At 43.0% G+C, this 20,489-nt stretch overlaps 1 protein-coding gene across 1 annotated transcript in view; it reads left to right on the top strand.

Moving 5' to 3' along the window:
* Positions 1–894: 894 nt before the first annotated feature.
* Positions 895–20,489, top strand: part of gria4a (glutamate receptor, ionotropic, AMPA 4a) — a gene marked incomplete at its 5' end in the record, with an annotated part of 65,740 nt that continues 46,145 nt past the window's right edge. Inside the window, 8 exons of the mRNA XM_071515889.1 lie at positions 895–1,134; positions 5,542–5,594; positions 5,883–6,014; positions 9,105–9,158; positions 9,917–10,075; positions 16,191–16,358; positions 16,896–17,000; positions 17,712–17,822. Of these exons, the coding sequence (XP_071371990.1) occupies positions 895–1,134; positions 5,542–5,594; positions 5,883–6,014; positions 9,105–9,158; positions 9,917–10,075; positions 16,191–16,358; positions 16,896–17,000; positions 17,712–17,822 (1,022 nt within the window). The remainder of the gene's footprint in view (positions 1,135–5,541; positions 5,595–5,882; positions 6,015–9,104; positions 9,159–9,916; positions 10,076–16,190; positions 16,359–16,895; positions 17,001–17,711; positions 17,823–20,489) is intronic.

Raw genomic sequence — 20,489 nt, 5'->3', positions numbered from 1 at the left:
AAATTGCTTGCCATGGGCCAGTAGGGTAGTGAAATGTCCACCCAAGTGTGTGTGCTAATATATATATCTTTTTGTGTGTGTGTGTGAGATATGGCAGCGAAGGATTGTGCATAGTGCTGTGAATTTGTCACATACAGATTTAACTTAAGAAAGTTGTTTTTGAGAGGAAACTCGAAGGGATTGATGTAAAATTGAAAGCCATTTGCAACATTTATCTCAAGTTTCATCAAAGCCAGTCACACACATGGATGCTCTCTCTCTCTCTCTTTCTCACACACACACACGCACGCACACACACACACACACACACACACACACACACCTCTCAGACAGCACTGTTTGTGGGTCTAATTAGGAGCGAGAAGGTATGGCTGACACAATCCGAAGCCTTCGCTCATTAAAATGTTTGACATGTTTCACCAGGTTCCTCAGTGTGAATACAATTAAGGGCCACACTTCTCCTCTCCCTCTCTCTCTCTCTCTCTCGCTCTCTCTCTCTCTCTCTCTCTCTCTCTCTCTCTCTCTCTCTCTCTCTCTGTCGCTCCCTTTCCCCCTCCCCTTTCTTTCCTCTTTTCACACTGTTCATTTGCAAAAGTAATGCAGTGTTTTCAAACAAAACAATGTCACTGAGTATTCTCTCTCTTTCCCTTCCCTATGTTTTTCCTCCACTCACCCTCTTTCTTCCCTCCTCCAACTGGATCCCTCAATCCCCAACCCTCCCGCTCTCTTTCCTCCTACCCCCCCCAATCCTTTACCATCCATCTCTCCTTCCTCCACCCTACTATTACCTTACTCTCTCCCTTACGGTATGTCTCCCCACCATCTCCCTCTCTTCTTTTCTCTCCCCTTCCATTTCCCCCTCCCTCCCTCCCTTCTCTTCCTTCCCTACACCAGTCTGTTCCCAGTACTCGCGAGGGGTCTTCGCCATCTTTGGCCTTTATGACAAGCGGTCGGTGAACACGCTGACGTCGTTCTGTGGCGCCCTGCACATCAGCCTAGTGACGCCCAGCTTCCCCACGGAAGGAGAGGGACAGTTCACCCTGCAGCTCCGGCCCTCCATCAGGGGGGCTTTGCTGTCGCTGCTGGACCACTACGACTGGAGCCGCTTCGTCTTCCTCTATGACACTGACAGAGGTAAATATACAGTAATAAGTACTAAGATATTCTAAAATGGAGAGGAGATTCGCCACGTTGTATACTTTCAGTGTTACCAATGGATTATCAGCGCCCCCTAGCACAGAAAGTGCAAATGAGTAAAAAATGAAAATACCAATTCATATAAATACACATAGTATACTGTATATATCTGAATATCAGACCCTAATGTTTTTGTGGTTTTGGAATTAACTCACACATCTCCTAATACCATAGATTACTTGGCCACTTACTGACAATTTTAATAGATTTATTTTTCTGACGCATCTTCCCAAGCATTATAGCTGACCAAAGCTGATTGGCCAAGTAAGACAAAATGGTCTCAAACATAAAAATGGTCTCAAATATAAAAATCAACATGGAAGTTTATGGAATCTAGTGTTTAAGACGGTATTATGACCTTGTCAGCAGCTAGAAATTGTATTCCTCCTTGGTACAAAAATCCATTCTCAACAAACATCACTTGTCATCTTTCATGGACATTGTTCGATAGCTCTAGAACATTTGAGGTGCATTTGATAACGATTTGCTTATGTAAAATGATAAGTTCTAATATAGTTTATGCATCTCCAATGGCTTGCTGACCGTCAATGCATGATTGGAGTTTGTTAAACTACGTGGACTTTATAAACTCTACCTGTTAACACCAAAGTGCTGCAGTAGCACAGTATTGTTGTAACCAAGAGAATTGCCTTGCCACCTCTGGTCTGCTTCCTCCTCCCCCTTCCCTCCTTGTCTCTACCCCTCTGCTATCTACTGTATCCCTTGAGCCTACTCCAGATCCTGTCTGTCCTCTTACTTCTCCCTCTCTGTAATCTTTGTGCCCCAACCCTCCCCTCCCCTGCCTCCCAACCACCTTGCGTTGATTTAGCCACTTCAGTTAGAGAATCTCCGAGTTCCACACACCAAGCTAGAGCTGACTCATGCCTGTGTGAATTCTATACAGCGTACACTGCATTTCCCTTATGCAGGGCAATGGTTGCTCTGCGTGACCTGAAGAGCACATAGCGTTATTCCCCTAAGAACTCCACATCGCAAAAAAGCGTAATGCACCAATGAACCAACGACCCAACAAATACAGTACACAGAGCTTTTACAGAGGTATGCCAGTTTTCCAAGAAATAGACTGACCAGGTGAATCCAGGTGAAAGCTGTGATCCCTTCTTAATTTCACCATTTGAATCCAGTTCAGGGTTGAATTTGGAGAAGTAGATGAAGGGTTCGGAGACGAGTTAAAGAGGGATTGGAGGGAACTGAGACACGGTGTGCAAAAGGGGATGCAAATCGGTATTATAGTATAGACTTAGTGTATGATACCAGAACTGTGTTAATGACTGTGATTGGAGCGGCAGTGTGTCCTTAGAGATAAATAAGCTCCACTGTGTTAGCGAGAGCTAATTGGGTAGATCTGTTGTTTTCAGACTCTGGGCCTAAATTCAAAACTCAGTTATGGAAGATTAAAATAGGTTTCCAAATTACTCGGGTCCAAAAAATTATTTTGCATGAAGAATTATCCCTTAATTTGGTTTTGGTTTGCCATGGCACACTCAGAACAATATTATAAAATTATCAAGTCATAATCAACGCCTTACTATAACAGTCTTATCTGCCTGGGTTCATGTGACCTTAATTTGAGCCCCTAATTTAGCCCCCTTCTCTCAGGAAAAAGGCACACAACTGAAGCCTTGCTATTGGAGCTGTACTCTTTTGACGAAAGTTACAGCTGCAATGACAAAAGGTGCAGACATTTAATTTCTGAGGGTGTAATTTGGCCCTGAGTTCGGCAGAAACTAGGGTTTGGACTGAACTCTCACAGCATTCACCTGGCTTTAATTTAACCATCCCATCATGCATTGCACGTATGTCAGTAGAGCAGGCACAGCTGACGCCCTCGGCTCCCGACCACTGTCATGGGAATGCTCGGCACGTTATCACACACACACACACACACACACACGCACACACACACACACACACACACACACAAATTCTCTGCCACAGGGAGAGAGACTCAGGTCATACATGACGCAGAGTCCCCAGTCCCCGGTAAAGAGTGTTAGGGAGTTAGGGAGCTGCACTGTGTGTATGCATGTGTGTGTGTGTGTGTGTGTGTGTGTGTGCTCTGTCTGTTTGTGCCAGCCTCCCTGTGGTCCAGGTTGTCTGGGTTAGTACCCACGGGGAGGAGAGGGAGACACAGGAGAGGAGGGGGAGAGACAGGTTAGGGGAGTGGAGGAGGTGCAGAGGGCAAACAGAGAAAGAGGGCTGATGGGAAGGGAGAGACAATGGAGGGAGAGAGAAACAGGGCGACAGGGGAAGAGATGGGAAAAGAGAGCGGGAGAGGAGAAGAGCCAAGAGGAGACAGAGGCAAGGTGGATGGGAGGTAGGGGAGAGAAGGGAGGAGGCAAAGATTACAGAAAGGGGAAGAAGGAAGAGTAAGAGGACAGACAGGATCTCAAGGAGAAGAGAGAAGAGAGACAAGAGAGGATAAAGGGGAGGAGGAGGAGGAGGGGGGGGGGGGGGCTGGGGAGAGGCGGTAAAGATGGGGTTCAGAAATAGATTGTGAGGACGGGAGAAAGGCAAGAGAAATGAAGCGAGGGATGGATGCATAGAATTTGGGCTGTGCTCACCCGTGACTTGGCCAAGGCAGGGCCCTTCATTATGGGCTCCCATCAGGCCCTGCTGCCGGTAATGTGCTGGAAAATGGGCAGTAACACTGTGATCTGTTTTATGCTCCCTGTTCTGCTCTGCTCCACAGACAGCCTGCTGGGACACACGCACACACACACTCATGCACACATACACACATCAAGGTTTGCATACATTCACATACAGCAAATGAATTTTTGCATACATGCAGGCGTGCAGAGTAGATGCAGGAACAGGCACAACACAGACACATACACACGTGAAGACACATACACACATGAACAACACACACAGAGAGACAAGCACAAACACAAGCATATTCATTTAGGCACAAACACACTCTTATTTACAACTATACTATTACACAAATAGACACAAAGGCAGGCACTGCACTTCACTGCAATCAAACACAAGCACTAACTAAACACACACACACGCGCACCCTCACACACACACACACTGGGATTACTGAGGGTTCAGATGTGCTTTTTGTTTCAACTCAAGCAGTAAATAGCTACTTTCCACCAAAGTAGAAAAAATAGGGTAACAGTTGGCACTGTTGCACTGCAGTGTGTGTGTGTGTGTGTTGTGTATGTGTGTGTGTGTCTATATCTCTGTCTGCCAACCGCATACAGATATGTTTACCTTGAGGATCTGAGATTTTCTGTGTGTGCGTGTGTGTGTGTGTGTGTGTGTTGTGTGTGTGCGTGTGTGTGTGCGTGTGTGTGTGTGTGTGTGTGTTGTGCATGTGTGTGTGTGTGGCTGAGAGCAGGATTGCAGATGCATTTGGAAAGAAGATGATGATTAGAATGGTAAAGGTGATCATTACGGTGAAAAGGCAGTGGGACTGTGTCTATATTTTAGATAATTACGTCAGTGTTATTGAGTTTGGTCTCATCATTGCCATTTTTCCCACTAGTTTTGACCCATCTAGACAGCTGTTCAAAGCAATATAATTCAATGTCACTCGCGCTGCCGTCCGCTTCTCATAGGATCCTATTAACTTTGAAACTCCATCCAAAGCCCATCTAATATCAGGCTGACAGGATCCTCACCATATCCACAGCATAATCCATCACTGCACATTCAGCAATGTTACTTTCTTTGTTCTATCCAGGCTATAACTTTGATAGCTGGCAGCGGGTTCCCAGATGAGCAGCATTTGAATCAAAGTTCACTGCTGTACAAGAGGCAGCGACAACACAACATCAATTAAAAATTTCAGTGAGAACATCAATTACAATATCAGGCACAGTGGGACTGATTTATCTCTGTTTTGGCAGTTTAGTCTCTCTCTTGATGTGCTTGGTGTCCTGGTTGACAAAGTGACTTTCATTCCAGCACAGTGTTGTGTGAGGAGCTAAGCACTTTACCCCCACTTTTGTAGAAAAGACATTAAGGTATTGCTTTGGTAAATGAGATCGACAGGCGACCCTCAGCAGAACCACCCATGAATCTGCTGACTAATAATGCACACCTGAAAACACTTAGTTGATTTCAGCATTTTATCATTTTATGCAGACGCGTTATGGTAACTGAGAAAAAAGACAAGCTCTTGAAAATACTGTGGGGATTGGTTAGCTTTGCATTTCTTCTTCCAATGGCAGAATCACAAAATCCTGTATGTGCGGGCAAATGCACAGACACACACACACACGCACACACACAAACACTTTATTAATGATATTTAGTATACCTTTAATCCTTTCTTCCACTTTTTCTTCCCTCTCTGTTGTCTAGGTTATGCTATACTGCAGGCCATTATGGAGAGAGCAGGGCAGAATGGCTGGCAGGTCAGGACACACACACACACACACACACACACACATACACAAAAATAACCCTGAACATAGGCAAAAAAACACACAAATAAAAAACACACATATAATTTGCATGTACACATACAGACATACACACAGTTATGCTTTTTTTTAGGTTGGTAATTGTTCACACACTACTGTTAATTCTTTGCCTGCAGTTTGTTGTTTGTTTACTTATTCCTACATGCTTGTCGTGTGTGTATGTGTGTACATGATCTCCTGTGCGTGTGTGTGTGTGTGTGTGTGTGCGTGTGTCCTCAGGTGAGTGCGATCTGTGTGGAGAGTTTCAACGAGGCAGCATACCGCCGACTCTTAGAAGACCTGGACCGACGCCAGGAGAGGAAATATGTCATTGACCTGGAGCCTGAGAGACTACAGAGCATCCTGGAACAGGTAATAATATTAATAACATTACCCATAGTTCTCCAGTACACTCCATCAACCATAAGGCTACAGCACTTGATAGAGAAAAAGCTGCAGTCACTACAGTCAGGAGAGTCATTGAACTGGAGACTGAGACACTCAACTACAGGTTAGAAGAGGGTAAACCCACCTAAACTCAGATTACCCACCTTTTTTCTTAGAGTTTCTGAGACAATAGTGTTTACCTTTCACCTTTACATAACTCCTTATGATGTAAATTCATAGTATACATCTTAATTAGTCATAGGGGGAAAACATATATTAATGCTTTTCTGAAAATGTAATTTAATGCTTTTCTGAAAATGTAATCATATTTTTGTTTATATTGGTGGTTGTTTTGCTAACTGGTGATCATAGTCAACCCTCACAGGTTGCAATACTACACTACCCATTGTTCTGTGTCACACTGCACTACTTTAGCCATAATGCTACAATCCATGACATTACAAGAGAATAATTTATTTCTGCAGGCAAAAGAAAATGTTTGCCATTGATCTAGCACCAGAAAGACCTTGGGGCATTATAGAACATGTGATACTGCTATAATACCCAGAATGCCACACTATAGTTTTATGTACCACTGTTTCTACTACTAGTGTTACTGCTGGCAGGACAGAGATTATGTCATTGGCCTAGACCATAGTGTAACACTACACTACATTAGACAACAGTCTGACATGACTATAATACACACTCATATTTACTCATATAAGTCAGGAGTGGAATTAAGTTATTGACACCAGAACCTGTGACACTGCAAAGGATTGTAGAACAGTTAGAGGCAATATAGCATTACCAGTCAGTAAATGGTAGCACCCCATCCTGCACCTTTCCTATATTACTGATGGATCTGACAGTGCTGCCTTTTCTTTTTCAAAAAAACAAAAACGGTATAAAACATCTCTGTTTCAGTCAAGTGGTTGTAAGACTATTTCTTCTGCATTCTGACAGCTGAAAACAAAAACAAAATATTTTTCCCTGAGGCCACACTGATCCGTTGTGTCTGCCCGTCTCAGTTCATTTCAATTCATTTTCATGAGAGCTGCCTGTTGTCCGGACAGGACTGATGACGCGTCCATCTCCGTGAGATTTCCATCTGTTTTGACGGACAGAAAGTTCAACCCAGTTTTTCTGGACAGACGGATTCGTCACCATCTGTTTACTCAATCAGAGGCACTCCCACATTTGTTTTGAAAAAATTGTGGCGAAACACAGAGACAACAGTACAACTAAAACAAAGATAAAACGGAGAAAGACGGTATAACGTTGGGATGACTAGGTTTTCCAGGTCCGTTTCTTATTAACTTATACTGTATAGTCTGTTTCTTCTTTTTTCTATGAAGTATATCCCTTATGAGGAAAGCTTTACTTGCCTGTAGTTCTGCCTCGCCCACAGTGTTGACGTTCCAAAACAAACCAACGGGCAGAAATCAATCCGTCAATAATCCGTGTTCTGATGGATCAGAGTGGCCACCGCCTTACGCAGTAAAACATGGGACTTCTACAGTGGATACATCTGTGTGTGGGTGGTTCAATGGAGTAAACACTGTAAAGACTGCCCAACAAATCTTGAAGTCTGGGCACGTAGACACCACACGCACGCACACACACACACACACACACACACACACACAGTCAACACACACACATAAGCACATATATTGTGGCACACATTCTTACACCTTACGCTTGTCTAAGCTCATTAGTCTATCTGTCTTGCTTGATCGTCTGAGACTTGAGCTCTGACAGGTGTCGCAGATGTGTGTGTGTGTGTGTGTGTGTGTGTGTGTGTGTGTGTGTGTGTGGTGTGCGTGTAGCCTTTGACCCAGGTTCTAGTGTAACATCCCATTGGTTCTGCCACCTGTCATCACATCTGATTCTCCGTCTGCAGATCTGACAAACACACTGACACACACCAGCAGCTAGACACACACACGCACACACACACACACACATACACCCACACACAGTTTCATACACACAAACACACACACACACACTCACTCACCGGGAGCAGAACTAACTATCCCTTAGGCTACTCGCCTAGTCATCAGCAACAGACACACACACACACACACACACACACACACTCACACACACACACACACACACACATGCAAGCACACATACACACATGCCAGCAGCTATATAGACAGACAAACAGACAGACAGACACACACACACATCAGCAGCTACATACAGAGACAGACAGACAGACACACACACTGCAGTCACAGTGTGCTCAGCAGTACTGGCATGCTGAGGTTGGCGTCCCTGCTCTGAGACAGAGACTGCTCTGTTCTTCTGCTCCTGCCAGCTGCGCTATGTGTGTGTGTGTGTGTGTGTGTGTGTGTGTGTATGTATGTGTGTGAGGCAGAAAGAATGTGAAGAATTTATCAATTAGGCTGATGATGCACCATGTTAATCTGGAGATGGCTATTCTCTTAATTGTCCAAATAATCATTGTAGACACACACACACACACACACACACACACACACACACACACAGGTTTTCAGCTGTATTCTCATAAACATGCTGCAGAAACCTTGTATCACCAAAAGGAATTACTTTAATCAACCAAGAAATACTGGTTAATTGTACCATTGATATCTACTGCAGTATGTTTATGTTTATATATTTGAAATAGATTGTAACGATATTTAAAGATATAGGGTTAATAACTAATATGACATGTATACGGTATGTGAAAATAGGGTGTATTCAAGAAAATGTATGTAATGGCTTGGTCGCAGGGTTGTGAAGCAATTTCTACGTGTGTTGAGACAATTTCAGCCATTACTTTGAGATGCGGTTGGAGGTGTGAGGTTTCTGTGTGACAATAGTATAAATGTAGAAGGCATTGCTCAATTGTTACAATTGATTATGCATACAGTACACTGTGCTAGTATGATCATAGAATAGGTAGAAAATACAAAGACCCACACGACAAAGCCTACATCGCATTTACCAAGTAGAAATAAATGTGTCTCTCTCTCTCTCTCTCTCTCTCTCTCTCTCTCTCTCTCTCTCTCTCTCTCTCTCTCTCTCCCTCTCCAGGCGGTCAGTGTGGGGAAACATGTGAAAGGTTACCATTACATCATAGCTAACCTGGTAAGACCCCTTTAATGACGTTGCCCTGGGCTATGATTTCAGTTTAGCTTGATATCCATGCAACGGTTGTGGAATGGTTCATATTATTAGCCTACATGAGATCAGCAAAATGCAGCCACACAAAAAAGGAGTCTTAGGGCAGCCATGACACACACCATTATGCTGATTTTTGTATAGCTGTGACCAGAAAACCAAACCATGCACATTAATTTCACCTGGTTCTTTGACTATTCCCAGGCCAAGGCGCCATCTGAATATCCGAAGAAATAAGAATTTTTCTTTAACTTCAGAAGCTGTATATCAAATCACTTGTTTCTCCTCAACAAAGTCACAGCTTGAGGAAGCTGCTGGAAACGGCTTCAGTCAGTGAAATATTGCCCCAACCTTAACCCCGGAAATCAGTCCCACAGCAGTTGCTGCGGGACGATGAAAAAGGGGCCAATGTGTTCAGGTCAAGCTGGATAGGCTCTCAAAGCTTTTAGCAATTAGCATCCATCAACCCAGGATAACCCTTACATCTCTGTTTTTTCTCTCCTCTCTGTCCCTGTTTGTCCTCTGTACTCTTTCCTCTGTGTTTTTCTCCGCATGTCCTCTTTCTTTCTGTCTCACACTTTTGTCTTTCTTATGCCTCTCTGCCTCTCTATTGGCTCCCTACCCCCCCCCCCCTCTTTTTCTCTTTTTTCTCTTTTTCTTTCATCACCTATGCTTCCTCTCTCTCTCTCTCTCTCTCTCTCTCTCTCTCTCTCTCTCTCTCTCAGGGTTTTAAGGACATTTCTCTGGAGAGGTTTATGCATGGCGGGGCTAACGTGACTGGTTTCCAGCTGGTGGACTTCAGTAAACCTATAGTCATTAAACTGATGCAGCGCTGGAACAAGCTGGACCAGAGAGAGTATCCTGGATCTGAAAGCCCACCCAAGGTAACAAGTGTTTCAAGTCTTAGTGTCTCATGCTCCAGTGGCTGTTTCCTCTCAGCAGCCCTTTCATTTATCTTGGCAGGGTGGAAATGTTTCAGGGAATCAATGACATGGAAGCTCACAGACAGAAATAAACAAATTAAATTATATTTCATTTTAGTCATTTAGCTGATGCTCTTTTCCACACTAACACACACCTGCAGTACAAATGGACTAGCACTCACATAAACACACATCGAGATATTTGTAGTGCATGTCCAAATGAACATATATGCAAACCTCACAAACACAAAGACACAGACAAAGATACACACACACACACATACATACACACACACACACACACACACACACACACACATGCACCCACACACACACGTGTCCACACACACAGGCACGCATACACACACACACAAAGGAGAAATTAGATCTCAGCATTGGTTTACAAATCCTTCTTCATGCCTGGTTCTCACCACAGAAGCCAATTAAGAAACAGCTTCTTCAATCAGTAACCAGTCACAGTGTGATGTGCTGCATTTCTTATCAATCAGTGTGACAGACTGCACTGGGCACAGCCTCTTAGCCAATCAGAGTGTGGGAGTGGTGAATCAGCTGATCCCATTATGATTGTGAAAGAGGTTAGGGTCAAGCATTAAGTCTCCATTGGGGAATAAGATGAGGTTTATGCATGTAGGTTTTTAAGTGAAAATAATGACGAGTTCTGGCTTTGCTGCTTGGCCAGATGTTTACAGACTCGGATCCTTGAAAAAGCGGCAGACCACTTTAATGTCAACTTTTTATCAGATCCATGGCTTTCCAGATAGCAGAGAATTGCTACAGATAACAGAGAATATTTTTGCCATTCTGTGTTTACTATGTTTACTATGTTTTCGCCTTTTCTCTGTAATTCTCCTTTTTCTTTGCCTGGGTCCAGATCTTTGAATCCGCCCACTCCAACGAGTTGACTGATTCTGGTCTGGCATCGTGACATGAAACAGCGCTTTCTCAGTTGAAAAATGATCGGTCCAATGAGGCGCCGGGGGGACTAACGATTAGCCAATCAGCTCCACGGGCGGGACTAACGCCGTTGTCAAGCTGTTTTCAAGCGCTGGACACCTGTCCAGCTTAACCGACTACATGCTAACGTAACGTAACTACAGTATAACAAGTTGGGTTATTTTGCCACGTTTCAGTGTGCCAGTGTGTTAACTGGCACACGTGCCAGTGTGTTAACTGGCAACCCGGGTTGAGACTCTGGCATAGCTTCTTTTTCCGTGGCGTCTTTGTTGGCGTATCACAGTCCCTCTTCACTTCTCTTCTCGAGCCTTCCTCGTTTGTGTCCGTAACGTTAAGCTCCGATTGCCATTTCTTTAGAATCATTTGCGAATCTTCAACCCTGACAAGTAGTCGAAAACATTTTACACAAATCCTCCAAGAATAGACACCGGGTCTATATGGGAGAATTACCCCGACATCTCGGAAACGTTCGCTTAATGGCCTCTCTTTCACGTTTGGGCTGCTGAATAATAATTTTGAATTTGATATGATCCCCTTGATTAACAAGGGATGTCTTCTCAATATCGCCCGACATCGTACTTTGTTTTTACTTTGCTCCGTGTTGTCAAAGATGCTCTATACTTTCTGAACCGTCTCTGATGTTGTCATGGCTACGCATCAGTGTCGACTTAAAATAATGTTAGATTCAGGCGGATACGTTGGTCTCTAGTGATTGGTTAGGGAAAATCGAATCCCCCTCCCCCACGGAAATCGGTTAGAGTGGAGGCAATGTCAGACTGAAGATGGAAATGGAGTGTAACGAGTTGACAATTCTGTCTGATATCAGGCAACCTTTTTCTTTCATTTGCCCTTTCTCCACTTATTTTCGCTCACATTCCGGCTCTTCATTCCCTCCTCACATCTCCTGCACTCCTCTTCTCCATCCTTTCCTCCTTTCCTACACCGCCTCCTCACCTCTTCCAAGTGTGCATTGTGGATCCAAATGTGCATTTGCATCCCTTGTATGTCTCCTCTTCTTCTCTCTCCTCTTTCATTTTTTCTTTCTTCCTCTATCCCTATTCTCTCTCTCTGTCTCACTCTCTCTCTCTGTCCCTCCCTCTCTCCTCCCTAACTACACCTCTGTTGGCTGGATATTGACCTGCAGTTCATTGTGGTTGCTTGCTGCATATATTAACTGGAAATATGTCCACCTAGCTATTAAATATACATCAGCGTACAGCCCTCTATCCATGTTTCCCATGCTCTAGGACTCTCTCTCTCTCTCTCTCTCTCTCTCTCTCTCTCTCTCTCTCTCTCTCTCTCTCTCTCACACCCACACACACACACACACACACACACACACACATGCAGTCGCTCTCACACATGTATGCAGGCACACACGCAAAATGTAATACCCATACAAGGTGATGGTATATATGGATCTTTCAACTATTCAGATATTTATTGATGGTCATAGACTTGCATTAGTGGTATGGCATATTTCACTCAGGGACCAGTGTTAATTGGCCAATCATTGTTCTCATATTTACCTGATAAATCCTCATTAGAGTGTGGCAGCTCTGTCAATTGTCCTCCACAGTTTACTTAACACAGCCTTGCGTGTTTGTGGAGGTTTGTGTGTGTATACATGCTCGTGATAGAGATAGAGAACGAGAGCCAACTGCTGTGAAAGATTTACAAAAGTTGGAGGCAAATAACAACTGTTATTTGCAAATTTCAATCAGAACTTTGTAACATCATTTGTTAAAAAGCATCCATTAATTGTCTTCCCATTGCAACCGCAGCAACAGATATGATGTTTTCTGTGTTACTTCTGTCTTTCGCAAACAAGGATTGCGATTTTAATGATTTAACAGAATAACAGAATGCCAGATATCTCTAGTGACAACGGATGTCTCCAAAATGCTCTAGGCTAATTGGTGCTGAGCTGAGTTAGCCTTGGGCCGACTCGTCGCCTCAGGCTAGGTAGAACCCTGGGCTAATAATGTGCGGTGTGGAGAGGGCTACTGAGACCGGTCCCCCTAACACTGGAGACCGGGGTTGGAGCTGCTTTTTGCCATCAATCACAATCACTTAAACCAGTGGTTCTCAACTGGTGTGCCTTGAAATGCACTCTGGTGTGCCTGGAGATTTTGTTGAAATGTAATGAAAATGATCAGTGACCTGGCAAAATAATAAATGAATATCATCAAAATTCAACTAAATCTAACATATCTTCTCAAGTTAATGCCTTTTCCGGGCCTTTTCCATCTCATTTTTTCATACACTGCTCCAAATTACATGATCAGAATATGAATAAGTTTAGAACATCTGTGTTAGTACGCAGCAGACAATGGGCTGCTTTTTTCAATATTTTATGTGTGAAACATTTAACATTTTTGCCAAGTACTGGTACAAAGCTCATTTTATGAATTAAATATGTGCTTCAAAATGTTTTTTAAAGACCTGCAACTGTCTCATTTTTAGCTGAAATATTTATAATTTCAGATATTCAAAATAAATTTTGTTCAAATGTGTTAGTATTACTCATTGCTTTATTGCTGATGAAGTCTTTTGATTGCTATCCCAAAGATTCTGAACTATTGTAATTTCAAGGATATCATACATTTTTAAATGTACAATCCACAAAGTGCTGCAGCCTGTCTAAGAAAACAGACAAAGACAAACTTATGAAAGAGCTGGTTAGTTTTGTTGATATGTTGATATTACTTGATATCATAACTAAGTAAATTGGCATTGTATAACCCATGGCTCATTGCTTTCAGACTACATGTTTGAGGATCAGCATTTCCACAATTTTTTCTTTTGACTTAATGGGTTTTAGGTTAATCTAATACAGTCTATCCTGGGTGATAGACTGCTATCAGTTACTGCAGGGAGTTGGGAAGGCTATGGAAACATATCATAACCAGTATTTTCACACAAAAACACCAGCAGAGAGCAGTAGTCTTGTTGTGTCCTATCTTTAGGTCCTGCTCCAGACAGATACAAATAATAGTAAACTACTTGAGAATAAGGCCCGATGTTGTTGTTGTTGTTGTTGTTGTTGTTGTTGTTGTTGTGTTCCCTCCTTGATATGGATTCTGTAGCCTTCATCTGTCACTCACACGTCTAAAAGTCTTCTATAGTTTCAAAGAGAAGAGATGAAAGGAGGATGCCACGGTTGTGCAGCCTTCCAAAGCGGGCCTTGTGGGATACAGAAGAGAGGGATATCAGGGAGAGAGAGAAGTACCTGCAGAGGAGTGGAGAGCATCCGCTGAGTCTGTCAGACGATTTCTCTTCTTTCTTCCCATTTTCATCTATCCCTTTGTTTCCGCACTGATGTGAAGGCGCCCCGCTGCGTGTTTGACTGGCTCTGTGTGTGTGGGCCGGGGTGGGGGGTGTTGCTGCGGTGTGTGTTCCCGTTCCCCGCTGCGCTGTGTCTTACCTATAATGAATTTGTCAAAAAATCTGTCATTTCCACCACCTTTTTAATAGTCTGACATCCTCTCATGCTCTTTCTGCATCATGCACATATCTATCTATCTATCTATCTATCTATCTATCTATCTCTCTATTTATCTATCTATCTATCTATCTATCTATCTCTTTTGCTTTCTGTCTTTCTCGCTCTCTTTCATGTCTCAAGGGTCTCTTAAATCCCATTAAATTTTACACGTTTTTCTCTTGTCAATGTCTTCTATGTGCAGAATCCAACTAACCCACCTTTTTTTTTATTTTTCTTCAAAAGGGATACATCCTGTTTTGGAATGAAACCCTATGAAACCACATTTCTAAATTTAATCCAGGGGGTTTTACTCACAGAAGTGGATTTACGTAAAAGATGAAAATGGATGGGTTTACCGAATGATTTAAACAGGTTTTAATGTCATTTTAATAGCTTTAACACCCTGCCCAGAGACTGTAGTTGAAAACTAAGAGGCTGTCTAAAAGTGGCACATTTACAGTGATGCTACATTTACAATGTTGTTGATTGATGCACACTGGTGTACAGTGGCAGTCAAATAAAAGTCAAAGCACCGTGAGATAGACTGTGGCACTGATCAGCATGTTTGCATACTGGTTCGGTCGGTTCATACGGTGTTGAGACATTTTGAGGCTTGATGCAGCAAAACGGCTCTTCTTTGAGCAATTAAAGTGGTTCTGATTTTAAAAGCAGATCTAATACATTCCTGCAATGTTATCTTGACCTACATATAACAAGCTTTGTATGTGTAAAGCACAGAAAAGCATGTTTTTAGATGATTTTTGTTAGAACTGCCGTCCTTAAAAAGATGATTCAGGTGTTTTCTGATAATACGTACAATGTCTACATGCTTCCAGTATTGAAATGAGTGAGCTGAATCACTCATGTGGAAGCGCTGACTTTAACTGTTTCAATGGAAATGGTCTCATTAAAACATACTTTTTTCACACTTTTTTCATATGGAGATCCATCAAAAGTAGGCCTACAACCCGATTTGACTCATGACTCATAGCTAAAGACCTCAAGTGTAAGAGTACTAGCCATATTGTAATCATTATAATAATTATGAGTCATCACCTTCATCCCATAATGCATTTCTTTCTTGATTGTAGCAATGTTTTGTTAAAAAAATACAAAAATAAAATAAAACATGGAGGAAGGAAAATGTTTCTACTTTGTCTCCCTTGCTCTTATTGCTTCAAGTAGCACTTCTCCATCATACTTGATCCTTCTAGAGACACAGGAATATTGGTTACATCTGTGTCAAGGCACTGTGCTGCTGACCCTCTACTCACTGTTGGTTGCTTGTTATGTTGGTGACCCAGGTTTATACTATTGCACTCAGGCTGTGGGATGCCACTGCCCCTAACCACATGATCCCAAAAAGCATTTATGGGAGATTGTGGAATGGCATTTTAAACTACATTATTCACCACAGCCCAGTTGATCATGCAAAACCATTGTAGTAGATTAACATTGACCCTGTCGTATAATGGGAATGACAAGGGAGAAGTATTTCATTCCCTCTCTCTTTTTCAGGTTTTTGCAAAAAAATACATACAAAAAGAACATGAAGTTAAAATTCTCTCAAATTTCTCTCTGGCCCCCTCTCTCTTTCTATCCTCCCTCCATCAGTATACCTCCGCTCTAACGTATGATGGCGTGCTAGTGATGGCTGAGGCCTTCCGCAACCTTCGCCGTCAGAAGATTGATATCAGTCGCCGTGGCAACGCCGGCGACTGCCTGGCCAACCCGGCTGCTCCCTGGAACCAAGGGATAGACATGGAGCGCACACTCAAACAGGTTAGAGAGAGACTCACAAACAGACTCACAAACTCTCAGACAGATCCTACACACATACACACTCACACACCTAGCATTGAAAAAATACCTTACCTTTTACCAGAATATGGTCGAGAAAACGCTTCCCAGTTTTCAGTGTTTTAAATCCTTATTGGGACATTTATGTAGACCCCACAAGAGAGCAGCAGACACACACACATACACACACACGCGCGCACACACACACCACACCACAACATACCACAACACACTAGAAGATTACCATTTAATTCAGCAAAGCATAATAGAATTCCCACCAGTAAGCAGTGTTTTGCTGAACATTATGGAAGTAATTAATTGTTCCATATTCCTCAGTGAGGAAACTCTCATAGATACGAGGCTTGAATTATAGTAGCTGATGTTATCTAAACTATCTTATTGTAAAGATCACTTCATACTGCATTTGAATGAAAAGTGCTTTCTTCTTCTTCTTCTTCTTCGTCTTCTTCTTCGTCTTCTACTTCTTCTTCTTCTTCTTCTTCTTCATTGTAAATCCAGGTGCGCATTCAGGGCCTGACTGGTAACATCCAGTTTGACCACTATGGTCGGAGAGTCAACTATACCATGGATGTGTTTGAACTGAAGAGCAATGGACCACGCAAGGTAGGCTGTCATGACAACTTTTAATAAATAGTAACAATACTGTATGTGAGGCTAAACATATTGCACACATATCAGTCAAATGAATTCAGTTGTTTCTGTGGCAAATACAACCTGAAATTTGTCAGAAATGAGAGCGCAAAGTAGATCATCAGGGCTGCTGTATAGTAACTGACATCTGACGTTGTCTCCCACATTGAGTGTTTCACACATTTGGGATCCGGCTACAGTGAATAAGCACTGTAAAAGGCTAGAAAAACAGCTGTTTGTGGAGAAAAATCAACCAGCTTTTCATCCGTTTCTGTAAATGTGACTCTTTGCAGCTACAAGGTTATTGCAGGACACCGAATGTGTTGTCACCATTGATTAGACATTGACGTACTGTAGCCTGTTAATTACAGTAAAAAAACACACACATAACACCTGTAATAAAAAAATAACACCGTGTTCCAGCTTCTCAAGTGTTCCTTGGACAGCGATGTATGTTTAATGAAAGTTCTAGGTGCCAACTCAATATCTCTCAATATCTTCTACGGTTCCAATGGGAAATTTGCTGGAGTGAGCTGCTTCTGTTGACTCATTCTTTCACCCTCCATTTCTTTCTCCCCATCTTACATATTCTCTCTCTCTCCCTCATTTTTCCTCATATCACTCACTGTCCACCATATCTCTCTCCCTCTCTCTCTCTCTCTCTCTCTCTCTCTCTCTCCTCAGATTGGCTACTGGAACGACATTGATAAACTGGTTTTGGTCCAGAATGAAAATTCTCTGTCCAATGACAGTTCAGCAATGGAGAACAGGACGGTAGTTGTGACGACCATCATGGTAATGTACCCTCTGGCTCCTTCCCCTTCTTCATAGTGTGGGTGCTGGGTGGGATTTTGGGTGAAGTTGCTCTTCAACACTGACAAGGAATCAGCTTTGCCATCCCCAAAACCTAATTTCACCAAAACTTTGCTCTCACCTGATTGGCCTGCTCCAATCTATTCCATCTATATTGAGTAGAGGCTTTTTCACATCCCTCTTAATATGCAATAATCCTTATATTATAGTGTCATATTAGGTGTCAGATGCAAATCAGTGCAAGTGAAAGCAACATATCATATTGACATTTATATTTGTAGGTACTTGGCAGAGATTATTATCCCATGCATTTACAGCAAGTGAAGATATTCTGTTTTCCAGGAAGTAAACGCAATGGAAGTTCATTTCATGGGGACTTTAAGGTGCCAGGGTGGATTAGACACAGGACTTGGTGGAGCAGTGGCCAGTGTGCCGCAGGCGTGGCTGGGCTAGCACCCAGTCAGAGTGCAAGTCACAGGCTGGAGCTTAGGGCTGAGCCATGGCCTGGAGGTTTGGGCGCATCTCCCTCAGTGGCCTTGCAGGATACATGCAGCCTCAGGGAGCCAGTGGAGGGAGTGCAGAGAGTGGGGCAGCATGAGGCTGAAGACAAGGCAGGCTGAAGCATTTTGGATGAGCTGTAGGGGCTGAAGAGCAGAGAGAGCCCAGCCAGGAGGGAGTGGCAGTAGTCCAGCTGGGAGATTACACTAATGACCCATTAGTGTAGGAAATCTAAAACTCACCCCAGATCAACGTTTAGGAGTGACCTCACTCCACTCTCTTTTAATGGCTTTCACATAGACACCGGTCTGCAGCCAGTTTTAATATTCCTCCTCATAGTACAAACAAGAATAAAGAGGGGTAATCAGTGGATTTGTTCATATCCTTTGCTTACATTTGGTTTCACTTCGCCCATCTGCAGCCTTTTTATGGTGGCCATGCCCATCCTGTAAATGCAATCAGTCTAATTCAATTGGGCATGCAAAGTGATGCAAGTGAAAGCAACCCAAAAGAGTCATTTCAACTCAGAGATAAAATGAGCCACAGATGCTTGAGTTTGGGCAATTTGGTATTTGTTTCACATTGCTTCATCCAGCATAGTCCTAATTATGACTAAATTCTCTGTTATCATATGCTCCATAGTATTTACACTATGAACAAAATGAAAGGGGGAAAACGGGCGATAAACCATTCTTAAAAGAAATGTTTCCATGGTGGTACAGTGAAGGTCTACAGTGCCTCTAGTGGCCAGGACTGGTAGTAACAGATAAGATCTGCACAGAGAGAGGGGAAGGACCACACATGTGGCAGGGGAGAATTTGGAAAAATACATTTAACAAGACTAGATGTCCCTAGTGATGGCTGGGCCCTTCTGGCCACGCCACACTTCAAAATGTTAAAGTGACAGAATGTTAAACCCCAGAGCAGTGTATGGTGCTGTGCCTGCAGCCCAGCCCGAAAATAGGCAAAGCACACCAATACAAATACATCAACTCAATCAAATGACTAAACACAATTTTATTTTGATTATTCTCACATTATGTTAATGCACTGTTATTATCATATGTTGCAATCTGTTGCTGTCCATATGGCTGTTTGGCTTGTGTCTTTAATATTATTCATCAAGTGTGGTTGTAAAAGAGTTTGGCATTTGTTACTGTTTGTGTTTTTTCGATGTGTGTTCCTTCCCAATTTCTCCCCATCCCTGTCTTTTTGACGTCTGTCTCTTTCCAATCAATGCCACTATTTTCCCTCTCTCTCTTTCTCTCTGTCTCTGTATCCTCCATCACTCTTTCTGTCTGTCTGGCTGTCTCCCTCCTTCTGCCCCCCCCCCCTCCTATCTCCCTCGTCTCCACCCCTCCCTGCATCTTTCTCTGTGGATGCTGACCTCAGTGGGCCTTGGCTAACGTTAGCTCAGCCACCTCCTCCTCTTTGCAGCCTCTGATGATGAGGAAGCCTCTGCTGCGACACTGACGCCTCGTCTCACAGACAGAAACACAGACAGACTAAGCTGAGTCGCAGGCCCTCGGGAAAGAAGCACAGACTGACAGACTGATTGTCTCTAAGGCTCTGTATATAGACTCAGTGTGCTTTGTTTTTGGTTTGTCATGATGTCTTGGTTTTATGGGATTTTTTTGTTTGTTTTTAAAAATCGTCTTTGTGGATTTTTTTATTTTAAAGGTTATTTTTGTGGTATTGCTGCTTCGCTTAGAGCTGGTATACTGTGGAGTAAAACAGCAACGATGGGAGCATGTGAGTGAAGGGATGACATGCGGATTCAAAACCATGAGCCCACTGACCACTGGGATGCCTTGCTCTTCCTCTCATGACAAAAGACAGAGATGGATGAGGTCCTGTTAATCCAGATTGTTTTTTTACCCCTTCCAATACCGAGGAGTCCTCAATCATTATCACCTTCTTTATGGAGCACCTGGAGGAAAATTCACCTCACCAAAATTCACCTTTTTTATATATACTTTGCCATATATTCATATTTTTCAAGAGAGAGCGAGGGAGAATAAGCACATAAACACATGGACGAGCCTTTTCCTGCATTTTAGAACCCTCATCCTTCGATATCTCTCTCCCTCCATCTTCATCTTTCTGCTCTGTCACTCTGTAAATCTACTCGGTCATGCCTACTCGGTCAAC

The sequence above is a fragment of the Centroberyx affinis genome, unplaced genomic scaffold (assembly GCF_046629955.1).
Source record: "Centroberyx affinis isolate AG114_WGS23_722 - 3 ecotype Tasmania unplaced genomic scaffold, CSIRO-AGI_Caff_v1 ptg000376l_1, whole genome shotgun sequence".
NCBI classification, from domain to species: Eukaryota; Metazoa; Chordata; class Actinopteri; order Beryciformes; family Berycidae; genus Centroberyx; species Centroberyx affinis.
The sequence above is the reverse complement of the archived record's forward strand: the minus strand, read 5'-3'. Positions and strand labels throughout refer to the sequence as shown.